The 16923-nt window shown below is 42.8% G+C and overlaps 1 protein-coding gene across 3 annotated transcripts in view; it reads right to left on the reverse strand.

Moving 5' to 3' along the window:
• The window catches only part of FBXL7 (F-box and leucine rich repeat protein 7), a 376376-nt gene extending 359459 nt beyond the window's left edge, over positions 1-16917 (reverse strand). For 2 of the 3 annotated variants that reach the window (XM_011222799.3, XM_034657078.1), the window contains exon 1: positions 16629-16917. In XM_011222799.3, the coding sequence (XP_011221101.1) occupies positions 16629-16665 (37 nt within the window). In that variant the 5' untranslated portion in view covers positions 16666-16917. The remainder of the gene's footprint in view (positions 1-16628) is intronic. The other variant, XM_034657077.1, reaches the window with a different exon arrangement.
• Positions 16918-16923: the final 6 nt, after the last annotated feature.

Raw genomic sequence — 16923 nt, forward strand, 5'->3', positions numbered from 1 at the left:
TGGGAGAGGAAGAAGCAGGCTCATACCAGAGGAGCCTGATGTGGCTCGATCCCACAACACCGGGATCACGCCCTGAGCCGAAGGCAGACGCTTAACCGCTGTGCCACCCAGGCGCCCCCCTATCTACTAATTTAACCCATGACAACTCTTGGAGGGGAAAACTGCCACTGACTCCATTTTCTGGATGCACAAACTGAGGCACAGAGAGGTTAAGTAACTTGCACAAGATCACACAACTGATAACTGGAGAGCCAGTTTGAAACCCAGAAAGTCCGACATCTAGGCCTGTTGTGCTACGAGCCACCTGGCTGGCTGTCGTATCTCATACAGGACTTTGCCTGAGTCCTTTCAAACATTCCCTACCGAGCTTCTTGTTGGTCCCCAAAGGAGAGCACTGGACCAAGTCATCACTAGAGTCCCTTCCAGCTTTAAAACATAGGGTTCTCTGACATAAGTGAGAGCAGATCACACATCCTCTTGTAGGACGGACACCATACTATTAAAGAAACAAATGATACTTAAATTTCAATTGTATTTCTTAAATTCTTTACAGAAGGAGACTGTATTTCTCTCCATTTATGGGAAAAATAAACTTCCAGGACAAAACTGGGGCATTTTTGTTCTTAAGTAACAGTAATTTTAGCTAAAGCAGGTATTGCCCATTAGGAACCCAGATCACTACTTCTGTACCACCTCCTATCTAATTCAGCTACCTTTTTCAATTCCTGTGCCGTGGGGCATCGGGGGACAAACTAAAATCATAGCAAATAAATGTGCCAGAATCTGGTGGAGAGCATACGGTTTGATCTTGTAACCACTAAAATAGGAACAATTAGATACACGCATAGATACACACACGTGTACACACACAATTTGCATATGTAAAGAGTATTTTACATTGAATCAAGGACTCTGGAAACAGTGGGATTTTTCCCACCAATTTTAGAAGATTAAGAAGCCCATATTTGTATGAAATGGCATGAAAACCTACAAATCAGCGTGTCATTCCCTGTGAATACCAGGTCCGTCTTTCAATGCTGCAAACACCTTCTTTCCCCACTTCTTAGGAATGTCTAGAATTGCCATCATAATAAGAGAGCTCAGACTCTTTTCCAGATCCCTGATGCAACGAGAACTCACAAATGAGAACTTCACCAAAAAATAAACCACATTCTAACTTCCCTCCATCAAGTGCACTCTGAAGGGATTGTCCCAAAGAGGGAGAAATAGAGCATAACTTAACGTCGCTCCTGTGACAACTTCTTTCAGCTAGAGACAGGAATTTCCTGTTTTAAAAATGAATTCCAAAAACAACTTTTTTTTTCAATTTTCTCAGTTTCTGGCAGAATTTACTCAAAGCCAATCCACTCGTTTATTGGGCCAAATCAGGAGAAGTTGGAAAGCGTGAAGTGGCATTGGAGGTGGAGGCTGACTTGGCGACCTTAAAAATAAGGCTCTGGTGAGCTCACCTGTCTTGCAAGCCGCAGGGTCCCGATTCTAACTCAGGCTGTTTGGCTCCAAAGCTGTTTGAGCAGCACCGTGCACCACCCATGCCCACTCCCTCTCTTGTGAGTCTCTGGCTTGCTCACTAGACTCTGAGTTAGTTTGCAGAGGACGAGCGAATGTTTTATTAATCACTGGATGTCATGGGCAAGCCAAGATGGGTACTGACACATAGAAGGAAATCCATAAATATTGGCTGGCTAAATGAATTAATAAAGGAATGAACAACTTAGATGGACAAATGTCCAAGTGTATCAGTCCCTCAGAAATTCTCCCTCATCCTGGATGATAATGACCTAGGAGAAATGGAAGGCCAGGTTAACTGTCCTGGCATGAAAAGCCAACTCAATGATCACTCAGGTCAATCAGAAAGTGAAGGTATATGAACTAATGTGGCCTGCAACCAGTGAGCCAGAAGGCAGGGTCCTTCTAGAATTTTCCAACTCACTTATCCCCTCAGCCCATTAGTTACCAAGTCCTGTTCATTCTACCTTCTTTTCATTACTGAAACCCACATCATCCTCTTCAATCATTATATTCCTGCCATAATTCAGATTTTCACCTGCTCTCCTTTAGCTCTTCTTCCCATCTCACACTGTGCGCTACTCTTAGGGTCTCGATGGGGCTCAATGAATAGCACCACTTTGTCCCATCCAGGTCCAAAACAAATTAAATTAATGATTAAAAAAAAAAAAAGGAGTGGCAGACAGAGAAAAAAACAGTACCTTTATTTCTGGGAACTCTATTCAGAGGTTGTGGTTTTAGGTCTACAGCCAAGTGGCTAATAATGTTGAACCCAAGTGTTGGCAAGCAGGAGACCAAAGCTAGTCTACTCATGGAATTCCATTCAAGAGGCTTCCCGCCAGAGAAGCTGCTCCCCCAAGGGCAGCTCCCTCTCAAAGGAAAACAGAATGCAGCTCAGATGTTGACTTTATTTCTCCCAAATTTACCAACCAGGTAAGTTCTCCAAGGCAGGGGTTATATTAATGATGCTCTCTTCACACGGAAACAAACACAAGAAGTGGAGAAGAGTAATCCATTGACTTTCTCAGTGATCTCTGTAAATCTGTCCAAGGCTGCTATCACCAGCAGCCCCCTCCTGCAATCCACCTTCACAGTGCTTTCGTGGCCCTGCAAACCTGCCTACCTGTCCGGGTGTGAGGCTCGACTCAGCTCACGCTCTCCTGCCCTGTAGCTCACCCGCTGGATCCTACCTCTTTGTCTGACCTTCTGTTGTTCCATCTACCTCCTTCTCAGCCACACCTGACAAGTCCTAACTCATCTTCCTAGGTCCTCTCAGATACGAAGTCCTTGTGAACATCCCCCTGCCCCCCGAGGGTCACCATGGCCCAGTCTGTGTCTTCCATCACATGCTTTAGTTTGTCCATACGTGGCTCCTCTAGCACTTTCTTAAGTCCCGTTCACTAGACTGTAGACCACTTAGGTGAAGATCAAGTTCTCGTACTTTTCAATCTCGCATTACCTAGCACAGGTTGGGTACAGGGGTACCTACAGACACTTACTGAATTTGAGAGAAGAGAGCGGCTAAATGCAAAGTAGGACATAAGAATTGCATACAAATAAAATGCCATGGTGGTTCAGAAGGAAGAAAGTAAATCTAGTTGGGAATACCTGACATGTTTCCTCAGAGCAAGGGGTTAATAAGCATTATAACCAAAGACATATCTAAGGGAAATCAGAGAAAATTTCATTGACAGGTAATCATTTGGGAAGAATAGTCCCAGAAGAAAAGGCCCAGCATGACAAAAGACACAAATCTTGGAAAACAAATGATATGTTTGGGAAACACTGAGGTTCCCAGTTTGTCTGAGGTATGAAGTGCATATAGAAGAGAAAGCCTGAGAGAAAGTACAGCATACAGAGGGCCTTGAATACCAAATAAAACAAACTTTGACTTCATTTACAGACAATGGGAGTCAAAGAATGTTTTCAGGAAGACTGGCTGGTTAATTATGCCAAGGAAACTATATAAAATCTGAATCCTTGCAGTAGCAATAATAATAAACTAATAATTTGCTTTTCAATTACTTCCAAATTTCTCAGGATCATAGTGACTCTGAGCTTATAATAGTTTGATAACCTCCATGGAATAGTATTTGAGCATAATAAAATGACTAATAAACTATTTAGGATGATCATGAGACTACATATTAATTTGTAGTCATTTTTCATTTTGCTTATGACTGTTTCAACCCACTGCTGCATGTTTCATCTGTCTAATGAATGTGTACTTGCCACTGGTCTATCATGTAATAAGCCTTGCCAATTTCCCAATTCTCTTAATAGCCAGTTAACACGAAATGCTGATTTCAGGCAAAAACAACTATGACCATCTGTTTCTACTACACTACTTCCTCTTCACTATTCTACTACCAACTGTGGTGAGCTTCAGTGATCACTCTTCAAGGAATAGGAGACCATCAGCAAAATGAGGCCACGCAGGAATTATTGCGACGTCTGATTTCAGTGCCAGAGCTGAACACATGGATCAGAGAGATGAATGGTCTCTAGACCCATCTGCAGTCAACTCTGAGTTATAGCAGCAGAACGGCTCGGAACAAATTCCAAAATGGCTCTTCAAAAACAGCACCAACAGCAGCAGACAGGTACTATAAGCTTGTTTTTGCTCTTTTGCCAACTAGCTATGTGCTACTGGTCAAGTCACTTTAGGGGATGGGGCTTGCTTTCCTAATCTATACAGTGAAAGGAGGAGCCTAGGTCCCCAAGCAGAAAACTGGTGCCAGTCTCTTACCTCTCAGCTGGAGACTCCCCTGGAAGGACCATCAGGGGTCCCAGGAAGATGATCTCCCCAGCAGTGCCATCCTGCCCTTGACCACTGCCAGAATGCAATCCCATTCCAACTTCCCCATTTTCTTACATTGAGTTGCCTGGTAAACAGCCTCTGTGCTGATTTTCCGTGCAGTTTCTTGGGAATACCCTTGGGATCACACTTGGGAAAGGCAAAGATGGCAGACTGCACAGATGCGTGTGGGTCTGGGTGCCATTAAGCTGCAACAATGGTCTCAGCCAAGTGCATGGGGACCTTGGACCCCAGAGGGCCCTTCCAAGTTCTCCCAAATGGTATCCCCACCTCAATTAGTCATGCAATGGGGGCTGCTCCTTTGCCTTGGGTGACAATAATTTCTAGAGAGGCACTGGGCTATGCGTCATCAGTGCCAACACTGTGAGCTGAGGGTCTGAGAGGGCCAGTACCACAGGGGTTACAGGGCAGGGAGGTAGAGCAGACAGGACATTCACCTCCAACTGTCTCGAAGTAAGAAGAAAAGGGCGTGCAGCGTGATGAGGAAGAAAGAAATGGATTAAAAAGAAACAGCTGGACTAAGAAAATCAATGTTAGTTTCCTCCCGCCTTGCTATCTGCATGACTTTGGCAAAGCCTTTCATTTCTTTGTGCCTCTCTCTCTTTGTAAGGATCACGACGGTCACTCCCACCACTACAGTATCCATGATTGTATTCCATACTTCATTCTTGGTCAACATCCAAAGGCCTTTTGTTAACTTACAAACATCGCTAAGGAAAAAAGAACCCGCCCATATCAAAAATCTCCAGTAGCATCTGAAATTCATCTTCAGTGACTGTGAAGAGACATCAGTAGCAGCAACAAACTCCAATCTACGCACCACAGCGGACACACAGCAATCCCGAGATTAAATTAGATTTGCAGGCAGCAGTCTGGGGATTCTGACATTAGACTGAATACAACTACTCAGTTACTTGTGTCTTTATTACCCATGCTCCCCCTCGTGAGGCAATTTTCCTTATTGGAAGTAAAGCAACCCCAACCAAAGCATTTAAAAATGATCCTTTTCCTGTTTTTATTAGCCCGTATCAAAGAAATGACTATTTGAAGCACGACCAAGGGGAGGGAATTGGCTTTTTATTGCTTAGTTCATGTTGTTACGGCTTTAGGAGTGGAGAAAGACTCCCCAAGGAGACACTGCGTCTCAAAACAAGCTCGCAGGATAATCAACAGGAGAGGCCTTTCAAGAGAGATAGAAGATAGAGAAAACTATTAAAATATAATTAAATAAGCCGAGTGGATACAAAATAAAATGTGAAGAGTAAGATGTTCAGGACAGAAATGTCATGTCTTGAAATTCACTTTCATACCAGTCTACACAGTATATATTGTCCAAACGGGGCTACACAAATCTTTCCAACCAATGAAGTAGCTATTGATCTTAAAAATTAAAAAAAAACAAAAAACAAAAAATGAACACATGAATGTCGCCTATGATTCTGAATTTACACTCTGCCACTTCAAAACAAATGTCAGCCAGGCTCAGTGGCATGCCACGTAAAATTCCCACTCCTCTGAGCTGAACACACATTCATTCAGGTAAACAAACTTAAACATACAGTTCCAAGTGGATATGATGCCACAGAACCATTTCCATACAGCCACCTTCATCCCAAGTTCCATCTCAAACAGCTCACGTGTTGGACTATTTGCTTCTTCCTTAGCTTGATTCTTATGGCGACCTTTTGTTGGAAGCTGTTCCTCTAACATACCATAACATTAAAGAAACACAGGACATTTTAATTTTAATTATGTTTCTTAAATTCCTTTCAGGATATGTATTTCTCTCCACTTACAGAAAAAAAATAGGGGTGAAGAAGAATAGATTTCGTTAAATTTATAGAAAAGAATTGCTTATAGTTTCAAGTACACGTACATATCCATATACCACACACAGCTCAATAATGTTTTTTTTTTCTCAAACTGATTATTTCACTTCTGATTTAGTAATAGGGCAAGCCAGAGGCAGAGGATCTAGAAGTCATTCCAATCACATCAGACACACATAATGACTTTTCTATTTTGTATAATAAAAAGGAGAAATAGAGACACAAAATAAAAACACAACTACTCAGCACAAAGTAGATCAATAAATGAATTTAAAAAGATTCATAACCCTAGGAAAGTTTAATCTAGAGAACACAGAGCCAAAGGGATGGTTTATTAATTTAAAGATCAAATTTTAGAAATGGTTTCTAGGTTAACAATTTGCTTAAACTGTCACATAAAATGAATTTCCAAGTCAGTTTAAGCAAATATTACCAAACAATATACTTTTCAATAAATACACAGTAGTGTTCCACTCAATACTAATCATTGAAAATGGTTAAGATGACAATATTACAGTGAAATTGAAAAGCCTTCAATGATTGTCTTCAGGAATACTAAAAAATACACATTTCATCATTCCTTAAATACACAAGTTAAACTATTTTCACCCATAAGATGGAACTACATTGTTAAAAATAAAGGTCCAAGTTAGAATATCCTCAGAAGAAAGTGTATGTCCAGAAAAACTTTTTTTTAGAGTCAGAATGGCCAAGTCTAAGAAATACTCACTGAAAATACAAGGTTTCATAAGCTTTTCTTAGATCCACAATGACCATGGCTACAGATTCATGTTCATTTAATTATTTAACAAATAAATGTATCATGAACCTCCTACATGAGCAGCTACAGTCCCACCAGGGTGGGCACGTGTAGGATGAACAACGAACACATACAAAAGAACAGGAACTAGAAAAAAATTGAGATTAAACTAGAAGACCGTGAACAGAACGTAAAGCAATTAAAAAACTAAATGAACAAGGTGACTGACTTCCTATCACAATGACAGAACCTTGGAGACTTGATATCAACTTATCCTGAAAGACCTGCCCCAGGCCCTCCGCACGTCCAAAGGCCTCCGGGAAACGTGGTTCTTCGACAGCAAAGGACACAGAAGATGGAAGAGAATCAGGAATCCCATGATCCCCAGAGTCCCCGGTTTCAGACGTGATTCTCTCATCTCCCAGGCAGTGACATAACTTTCTCTAAAGCATCCCCAGCAGACGTTTTCAGAGGAGGCAAATGTCCCTCAAAGCCCTGGCTGAGTTTTATGAACTAGCAAGTGCTCTCTAACCAATAATGTCATCTCATTGTGAACATTTATCTCACAACTCCCTCTGCATTCTCTTTATGATCCTCTTATCACCATGAGGCTGTTCCCATGTGCGCCACGGCCCCACGCCGTGGCCGGAGATGACCACTAGGAAGCCAGGCTTCTCTGCTGCAAAGGAGACTAAAAGATGGTTGCTTACAGATGCCCATTTTCATCCTGGGGTGCAAGCAACTTAAAATAGTGTCAAGAATGCCTGGTGATAACCCTCCAGCATGATTATATTGTTTCCTGTAGCACTTAAGGGAAAGTGACGGTACTGCGGAAAGTGTACTAAATTTAGAATCAAAATGACCTCACCTAATCTTCAGTGTAAAATCGAGGCAAGTCACTTACTCTGCCAAGGCCTCAGTTTCCTCACCTATAAACTGGGGATAATGACGGACATCCCTCCCACAGTTCCTGTGATGATAAGTAAGATTAATGTCTGAAACGCTTTATAGTTTCCAAAGCAATTGCATAGACATACTTATGGAGAAGTGTCCCAGGAGCTGGCAAAAGAGAAGGGCAAATTCTCAAGTACATATTGGAATAATTCCCCATGTTAACAGCTGTTTCAAATCCTTGGTTTTGAAACCAGAGGGAAATATAAGATATAACACATCAACTATTTAGGGAGGAAAGAAAATGTGTGTACCTTTCTTAGTCCTCCATCAGCCTTCGTTTGTGAGCAGGTGCCGAGCCTATCCCAGGTAAGGGCTATGCCAGCACAAAGACCACTGAAACGTACATAAGCCTCTGGAGAATCAGGAGGACAGCCTTTCGGCTCTACTTTACACTCCACAGACTCTAAAGAATATGCTAATTAGCTCACGTGCTGACGTTATTATAGACCCTAGTTAGCCGGCCAGTTTGTCAGCAAATTGTTGCCTAATGAGGAGGGAATCGGGCCCTGGGGAGCCAGGTAAAATGAGTTGAGAGTTTCCTTCAAAAAACATCTTCCGGGGCGCCTGGGTGGCACAGCGGTTAAGTGTCTGCCTTCGGCTCAGGGAGTGATCCCGGCGTTATGGGATCGAGCCCCACATCAGGCCTCTTCTGCTGGGAGCCTGCTTCTTCCTCTCCCACTCCCCCTGCTTGTGTTACCTCTCTCGCTGGCTGTCTCTATCTCTGTCAAATAAATAATAAAATAAAATCTTTAAAAAAAAAAAACAAAACAAAAAACATCTTCCATTTTTGATTTCCTAATCCCTAAAACTGTCACCATTTGTCTTTAGGGGCTGCTTCTTGGCCACTGCAATTCTTTGAGACACACAAACAAAACAAAGACTGGGAAAAATTTTGGCTGCACCTGCAAGGACCAGGAAAGAGGAGGTCATGGGCACAGTGGGAAGGGGCATGGACTCCAGCGCCACCAAAGGACTGCAGGCGTGCCCGGGCCACTCACCAGCTGTGTGACCAGGGAACGGGCCAGCCTCTCAGCTTCCGCGTTCACAGCTGTAAAATGGGGTTATCAGCACCGACCTGTCTGGCTGCCATGAACTACAAGAACGACAGTGTGTAAAGTGCTCAGAGGGGGAAGTCGCACCTAGTGAGTGCTCAGTAATTAATTATTAAATGACCAAAAATATGATAAACTTAGTAATATTAATATCTATGAAAATCACTTTTGTTCCATGAGCCAAGACATTTTTTAAGAAAACAGAGTTGAGTGGACCACTGATCCTGTTCTTTACATTAAGAGGCCATCAATGCCCTAATTCCCACTCTCTGAATTTGTTCTTTTTCCCTCTCCTTGCACTTGCTTGCGTTCCTTCTTCTAATTCGCGCTCAGTCTCCTACCTGCTCCTCCTTCCTGGGCGCTTAGCTACCTCTGACAGTTGAAATGTGTCAGACCTGGTCTTCCTCTCAGACTTAACCTGGATGCTAGCACGATTTGACTCAAATACTCAACTGGGCCAACAGGTTCCACGGCACACATAAGTAGCCTTTTCCTGACTTGTCCACCTTGCCAAGAAGTGGGTTACTTACAGCCAGAAGGTCAATCCACAAGGACAAGAAAAATTCCTGAAATTTTTCTCTAGAAATTTTGATTCACTTTCCACTGCTACATCTGCTTGAAAAATGCTGCAAAGGAATTTACCACAGAAAGGGTAGCAAACAAAAAATGTTTTAATAACATTTCTACACATTGCTCAAGGCTTCTAACGTTACAATTATGAGTTCATGCAGTGTTAACAACTGTTTTTCATTTTGTTACTGGTTTCAAATTTAAATAGGAATTGATAGAATGAGCACATCTAATGCATGGCCTAATAGAGATTTACGGCTCCAGAAACAGGCTACACTTCCTCAACCATGGAACGGGGAAAATGTTAGCCATGTGTTTATATTTCATTACCGAGGAAAATGCAGAGATGGTTAATGATTATTCATGTCAGAAGTTTACAGTTGCCTGTGTTTGGGCTATGAACTAGCACATTCTAGAAGCATCTGCCCAAGGGTTCCCATTCTCCTCTGTGGCAGTGAGCACGCCGGGGAGGAACCCAGGCTGGTCAGACACTCCTGCCTTTTCTCTGAAACACTCCGAGGTCCTCATTGACAGAACCCACAGGAATTACCTTAAAGGAGATAAACCACATGGGAAACAGAACCTGAGGATTTTTGGAACACCTAGGGAACGTCTCTTAACCAAACATTTCATTTCTCCCAAGGGTCTAAGCTACTGCTCATTCACTTACCTGCTTGTTGCTCTTGCTTTAGAAACATCCTTTAGATTTTTCGGGAAGTGCAGAACCTGTCCGGAGCGGTCATTATTTAGAGAGTAACTCTATTCTTATTCACATTTCCCCCTCACCACTTACATCCACACCTAGCACACTGGAGAAGTAGGGCCCTCCTGGAATTAGGACTTCTCTCCCTGTTCTAAAATACACGTCTCCCTGCCTCACTGCTCAGATACTGAACTTCCTTAGGGCAAATCTATTCTATCTGGAGATGGAATGCAATGATTAGGTGGAAGAAGAGTTCTAAATTTCTGTACCTAGAACCAAACCAAACCAAACCCGAAAAGAGCTACATTCTAGAAAAGACCGGGACTCGGTCACTACATGGAAGACCTGCTGTTCTGTCTCACTCACAGTAAATATGGTGCCGAACAAGAGTATTACGAGAGCTTCTCAGGAAGATGCTGCCTTTGTGTGGTCCTAGTTCATTTGCAGCTTCCGATTAAATATCACTAACCAATAATACTGATTAAAAGTCTTATACCCAAAGTTAAACCATTTTTTCGAGGCATTCGACATCAGCATGACTAAGGCTCTTGCTTCAAGTTCAGCAGGTCTACACCACTTAGGGTAATAATAAAGGTAACAGTCAACGCTACAGGTAGAGTCAGTGTCCTTCACTACACTGAAAATAGAGACAAGTCATTCATCAAACCCAATTTTTGGTGCTGGAGTTTATGTTCACAGAAGGCAGGAAAATAAAATCAGTAGATTTTTCTTTTCTTTTAAGATTTTTTATATGAGAGAGAGTAGGAGCAGGGGGAACAAGAGGGAAAGACAGAGAAAGAGAATCTCAAACAGAATCCCTGCTGAGCAAGCAGCCCAAGGCTGGGCTGGATCCCAGGACCCTGAGATCATTACCTGAGCCGAAATCGAGAGTCAGACATGTAACTCACTGAGTCACCCAGGAGCCCCAGATTTTTCTAATTAATACCTAAATATATCTAAATAGACATAAACACTTACATATAATAGATACCAAGAGAGAGAAAGAGAATTAATTCCCCCAGGGAAAGCGGGGGAATATTTTTTAACACCTAAAGAGACACCAGTAGATAAAGACTAAGGGCTAAAGTTATTATTAATTACTGAAAATCAATCCAGAATTCATTTTAGTGTGAGTTAATTCCTAAGGGAAAAGAAAAGTTCCCTCTCTTTGCTTTCCCGTTTTAAATGTGCAAAAGATTCCCCAAATCCCTAAAAATACCTTCTGTCAGATCAAAGATGGTCTTATTAGGTGCGCTAATGCATTGACTTGAACCAAATAGTGGAATCAGTATGGTTTATCTTCTGAAGACCTACTTCTATCTAAGAATTACGGAGATCTTTGGAGTTATCTCTACATATCTAGTAAGGCAATCAATACCAGTGGTCACAGCATGAAGAGCAGGTCCTAGGCTTCCCCCCGCAAAAGTGGTCACAAAATATCTGATATAATTAGATAAAAGATATTTGCAAAGACTCTAGGCAAAAAAGAAAAAAATGCCCAGTGACCCAGACTGACTTCGTTCCACGGTAGCTGTGGATAGAAGACTAGTGATGTGACGCTTGCATCAAATGAGGACTTCTGCTCCCCAGCATAAAGAGTATTCCCCTTGGTATAACATGGTGGTTCCAAATAACTGGCAATATGCCGCCTGGACCCTCAAGGATCAGTCTTCCACTTCCTTTCGGTCCTGGTCTAAATGCCAACTTTTCAATAGGGTCAACAGTGACTATTCTAACTAAAATTGCAATACCCTATTTCTCCCAATCCCCAATAATTTGATTATTTTTTTAATTCAGAGACATCAGTCCCTTCGAATGTATCACATGGTTTGCTGAATTGCTGTGTGTGTGTGTATGCACACTTGTTAATTATTCCACTTCCTACCCATCCCAACACACACACACACACACACACACACACACGAAGATAAGAGTGACAAGTACAGGATCTTAATCTGTTCACTGATGCATCCCAACTGTCTAGAAGAGTTCCAGGCACAGAGTAAGAAATAAGAAGTCAACATACATTAGTTGAATGAAGGAACAACTGACTCTGAGCTTAGACAGACTTGGCCCTGAGTCCCAACTCCACTGTACTAGCTGCAGGACCTGGAGACATGATCATCCTCTCTGCCCCTCTGCTTCCCCACTGGTAGAAGGAGGACCTTAGGCGTGTCTGCCTTTAGAACTGTCATGAGGATTACATGAGTCCGTGTATGTCAATGGCTTAGAATAATGGGTGGACATAGTAAGCTTTCAATAAACATTAGCTGCCATTATTATTATTATTATTATTATTATTATTATTCCAAGATATGTTTCCCAAGGTAGTGATGGATTAGTGATGATTTAGTGTCCAGGTAACCGGCTTTCCTTGTATCTGACAGCACGGGTCTGACATGGTGAAAGGGGCCAAGGGCACCAGTTGGAGCAGCAGAGCCACCAGGGGTCAAACCCCATCACTAATGCCTCATCAGCTCCAATTCAACAACACCCAGGATTTTGCAAAGGAGTGTTGTTAACTGTGTGTATTACTGCCCCTGACCTGCTGGAGTAGAATAAACATAACAATGAAACCACTGAGTAAGTGAGGGTAAGCCCCCCCACACGCCTTAAAAGGCAGGGAAAACAGCCTGCCTCTTCCTACTTGAACAACATTTGTTTATTTGGCTTAACTGGAGTCAAAGCTAATGGTCATAATGGTTTTGCTTCACTCCAACTCATTCTCCAGATTTCTACACACAGGCTGAAAATTATATCTTATTGAAGAAAATAAAGAAAAAAAAAACAGACCTCCTCCATAAAGGAATTTACCAGGACATACTAATCATTTAGATATTCATTTATGTTTCCAGAAATCTAAAGATCACGAATGGTATGGTAACTTCCTGGAGCAAACTCCAAGTTGGCAGTGGGGAGCAGGGGGGCTACAAATTAAATCATTAACCTGAATAGGCACTAAGTATTTAGGAAAACAAAACACTTTGGTAACACCCATAATTTAGCCATACCTTGAATTTAGGGAGAAAAGCAGGATTTCAGGACTGGCTGAATTAGGAGAGGAGAAGGGAGTAAGTGAGGAAGACAGAGATGAGGGGAAAGGGGATGACAAAATGGGGGAGGGGCACTTACGGATTTCATGGCAATAACAGTCTTAACTTCCTTATTTATTATAACATACCTTCCAAGGCTAATCTCTGTTAAGTGGTCCATTAAGACATTAAAAGAGCAAAATAAAATGAATGGCTGTGCGCTCAAGAATTAGATCTTGGTAGATAATATCAATAAGGAATTCTTCTCCTCACTCTAGAGAAGAAAGACTTCAGGTCTTTCTTGATTTCAGGAGAACTGAGCAAGGTCACGGCAGCTAAATGGAAGTCGGACTCAAATTTACAGACTCCCAAATTAATGTTCTCTGCTCAACACAAGAACTTCCCCAAATTTTAACAGTGCATGATAAATGATTCAGTTCCAAGAAGAACCCAAGATTCTGCACTTTTAATGAGCTCCAAGGTGACGCGGCTGTCCCTGGTCCTTGGAGTACACAGAATAGGAAATCTCCGTTCTTGTTGCACCTGCTAAGGAAAGCCTCAGGAAGAATTTTTGTTGTTTTAAGGAAAAAGGTGTTTTCCAGGAGCAAGAGAATGTAAGATTACATATGAAATACTGAAGTTTTAAACATTCCAATAGTTCAACACTATTTGCAAAATTAAGGCTGTTTGTATTTACATCATGGCATCAACTCTAAAATATACTTAAAGAGCAGATTGTTAAAGTCCACAAAAACCCTTATGTTTTAGAGTGGAGCAGTCTCTCACTGCATTCAATGGATATTTGATTTCCCCCCTTTAGTACAATTTAGGTATGGTTTGAAATAAATCTTTGAAAAAAAATCTTAATTTCAAACCATACCTATATTGTACTAAATCTACTAAAACTGTCTTAATTCTCAGTCTTCTTAATAGTAATACTATGTTGAAGAGTCGATTTCACGTTTTTTGAAATTTGACATTTTAGATAAAAAAGACAGCACTGACACATTGAATTCCAACACGCTTATTTGCATATATTTGGCCATCTAGTAACACACTAACAAAGTTGACCATTGCCAATTACAGTTGACCCTTGAGCAACCCAGGTCTGAACTGTGTACGTTCACTTACATGTAAATTTCTTTAAAAATACAGTACAGGATTGTAAATCTTTTTTCTCTTCCTTATGATTTTCTTAATAACATTTTCTTTTCTCTAGCTTACTTTATTGTAAGTACAGCATATAATACATGTAACATGCAAAATATGTGTTAATCAACTGTCTATGCTATCAGTAAGGCTTCTGGCCAATAGTAGGATATTAGCTGCTAAATTTTGGGGGCATCAAAAGTTATACTGAGAGTTTCAACTGCACAGGAGCTTGTCCCCTAAACCCCACACTGTTCAAGGGTCAACTGTACATGTTATAACCCTATTTAGGAGAAGTCCAATGTAACTGGGGGGGATGGGGGAGAAGAGATTTTTTTTTAAGGTTACGTTCCTTCTACTTCTCTATTTTTTCCTTGCTGATCACAGAGCAAACTCCCAGCATTTGAAGAGAGTTGAACACGAAACACAATGTATCCCTCCAGCCAAAACTCAGTTACCACCCAAAGCTTTCTATTGGTTCCCTTGAATCAGCTGAGCCCAAGAGGTTTTCCCTATAAAAAGTTCCACAGTGTATCTAAATCTGATCCCAGTAAAATTTCACTTCAGCTGAAGTGAAAATGCAGAGGTAGCATTTACGGATAACAGCTGGAGATCATTAGTTCTCTGTCTCTCCTTTTCTCTCCCAAGGGTTGAAAACTCTGCTGTTCAGACAGGAAGTTGTCATACGCCACACACTGTACAATACCAGAACAGTGGGATATAAGAACAAGTTGCAGAGGATTAAGAGGAGTGTTGGAGGGGTTTCATTCAAGAACACAGGGCCCTGACTCCATTTACCTCTTGGGGTGTCCCTTCCCTACCCCCCCTTCAAGTATCAAAATGTATGCATACCCACAATTGACAAGCACACACTTTACTTCCTGCTAGCTTTTTAATATTCAGAGTAAGAAGGCTTAATCTTTCAGTTTTCCACAAGTTTTTAAAACATTGAGAAGTTCTGGGGAGTGTCCAAGATTCTCCAATAATCTTTGTTGGCATATTTTCACATGTGCTATCTAAAAAGACAACCGTTTTTTTTTTTTAATGAAATAAAAAAAAAAAATCTCTCTCATGAAACTGCCCAGAATAAGGAGATTATATGTATATGGAATTCAAAACATAGTGATCTGGAAAAGAATGATTTAAACAAAAGGTTCTTGCGGAAACGGTGTTTTAGGGTCGATTCCTGCTGTAATTTCACCAAGGTGCTGAGAACACAGACACAAACACGGGGAGAGACATCCACGTTCTGTGGCCACACCTCAAAGTTCTGAAGAGGAGGATGGGAGTTTCCCTAACACCACATGCTGAATAGCCATTCTGCATTCCTACCAGTCTGCAGGCGCTGGACCCCGTTTGTAACCGCCTGTCCTCTGGGGGCGGGCTATAAAAGCAACCCCGTCTCTTCCACTCTCCTCCAGCCAAGTTCAAGAAAGACGAACCTTCCTAACTTTTGAACCGCGGAAAAAGCCAATGCAGGATGCCTATCGGGGGGCAAGCTGCTTATCAGCTAGGTTACAATACCACGGTTTTATGCAAAGAGGAGGAGGAGCGAGGGAGAAGCCAACCCACACATCCATCATCCTTTTAGGAGTAGGTGGAGTTTAAAGTTTCCCCAACTTCCAAGTTCCCACTTGACAGGCAATATTTCTGTGCAATTTCCAGCCCCACGTAACAGATGGTCCTTTGCCCGTCTTGAGCCCCTAGAGAGCCCAGACAAAGCCCCCGGCCACTCCTCGCCTCGCGAGGCCCATAGGTGGTGTTTCGCGAAGCTGTCAGCTCAGGGGCACTGAGCAGAGAATGGAAACTTAACTTCTTCTTCCAGAAGTTGTTCCTGCTACAGGAGAGTCCAGGGGACTGGAGCACAAAGGCCTGGGAAAGTTTTCACAGCATTATTTTTCAAAAACGTCTTCCGCCATCTGCCAAACCATCATCATAAACCCCAGATGCTTAGGGAAGGAAAGTTGAGGCACATGTGCTCAAAATACGGCAGAAAGGCAAGTTGAACCGTTCCAAAGACAACCTGGGAAGTTGCTTAATGAGACCCTCACGGTGGGAAAGCATCCTCGGGGCACCTCAGCACTCAGTGCCACAGGGGAAGGTGACGGCCCCGACACGGTACCAAATGGGGGGTGCGCCACGGTAGCGTGAGAGAACCTTCCTTCCCAGACGGGAGGGCGAGGGGGAGGGGAGGAGGCGCGATCCGGGAGTCTGAGGGCGGGCGGCCCACTCACCCTCACTGCCGTACTGTTTGCCATTGTTCGCGCCCATCCTGCCGCCGTCATGCCCGCCGTCTCCCCGGACACTCCATAGCTGGGGCGCACCGCCTGCGCGCTCCACCAGAGGAAAGCCCGCCCGACGGGACCGTTAGCTGCGCATACCCCACGCTCCGGGGCCGGGCTCCGACCGGGGGCGGCCCCTGCACTCCAGTGGGAGGGAGCGCTCTGTCCCCGCCGGGCACCCGCGATGGCTCCGGGTGGGGCCGGGGGCAGCCGCCGCTCTTAGAATCCGCGTTCCGGGCCAGCGGGC

This window comes from Ailuropoda melanoleuca, chromosome 3, assembly GCF_002007445.2.
Source record: "Ailuropoda melanoleuca isolate Jingjing chromosome 3, ASM200744v2, whole genome shotgun sequence".
Taxonomy (NCBI): domain Eukaryota; kingdom Metazoa; phylum Chordata; class Mammalia; order Carnivora; family Ursidae; genus Ailuropoda; species Ailuropoda melanoleuca.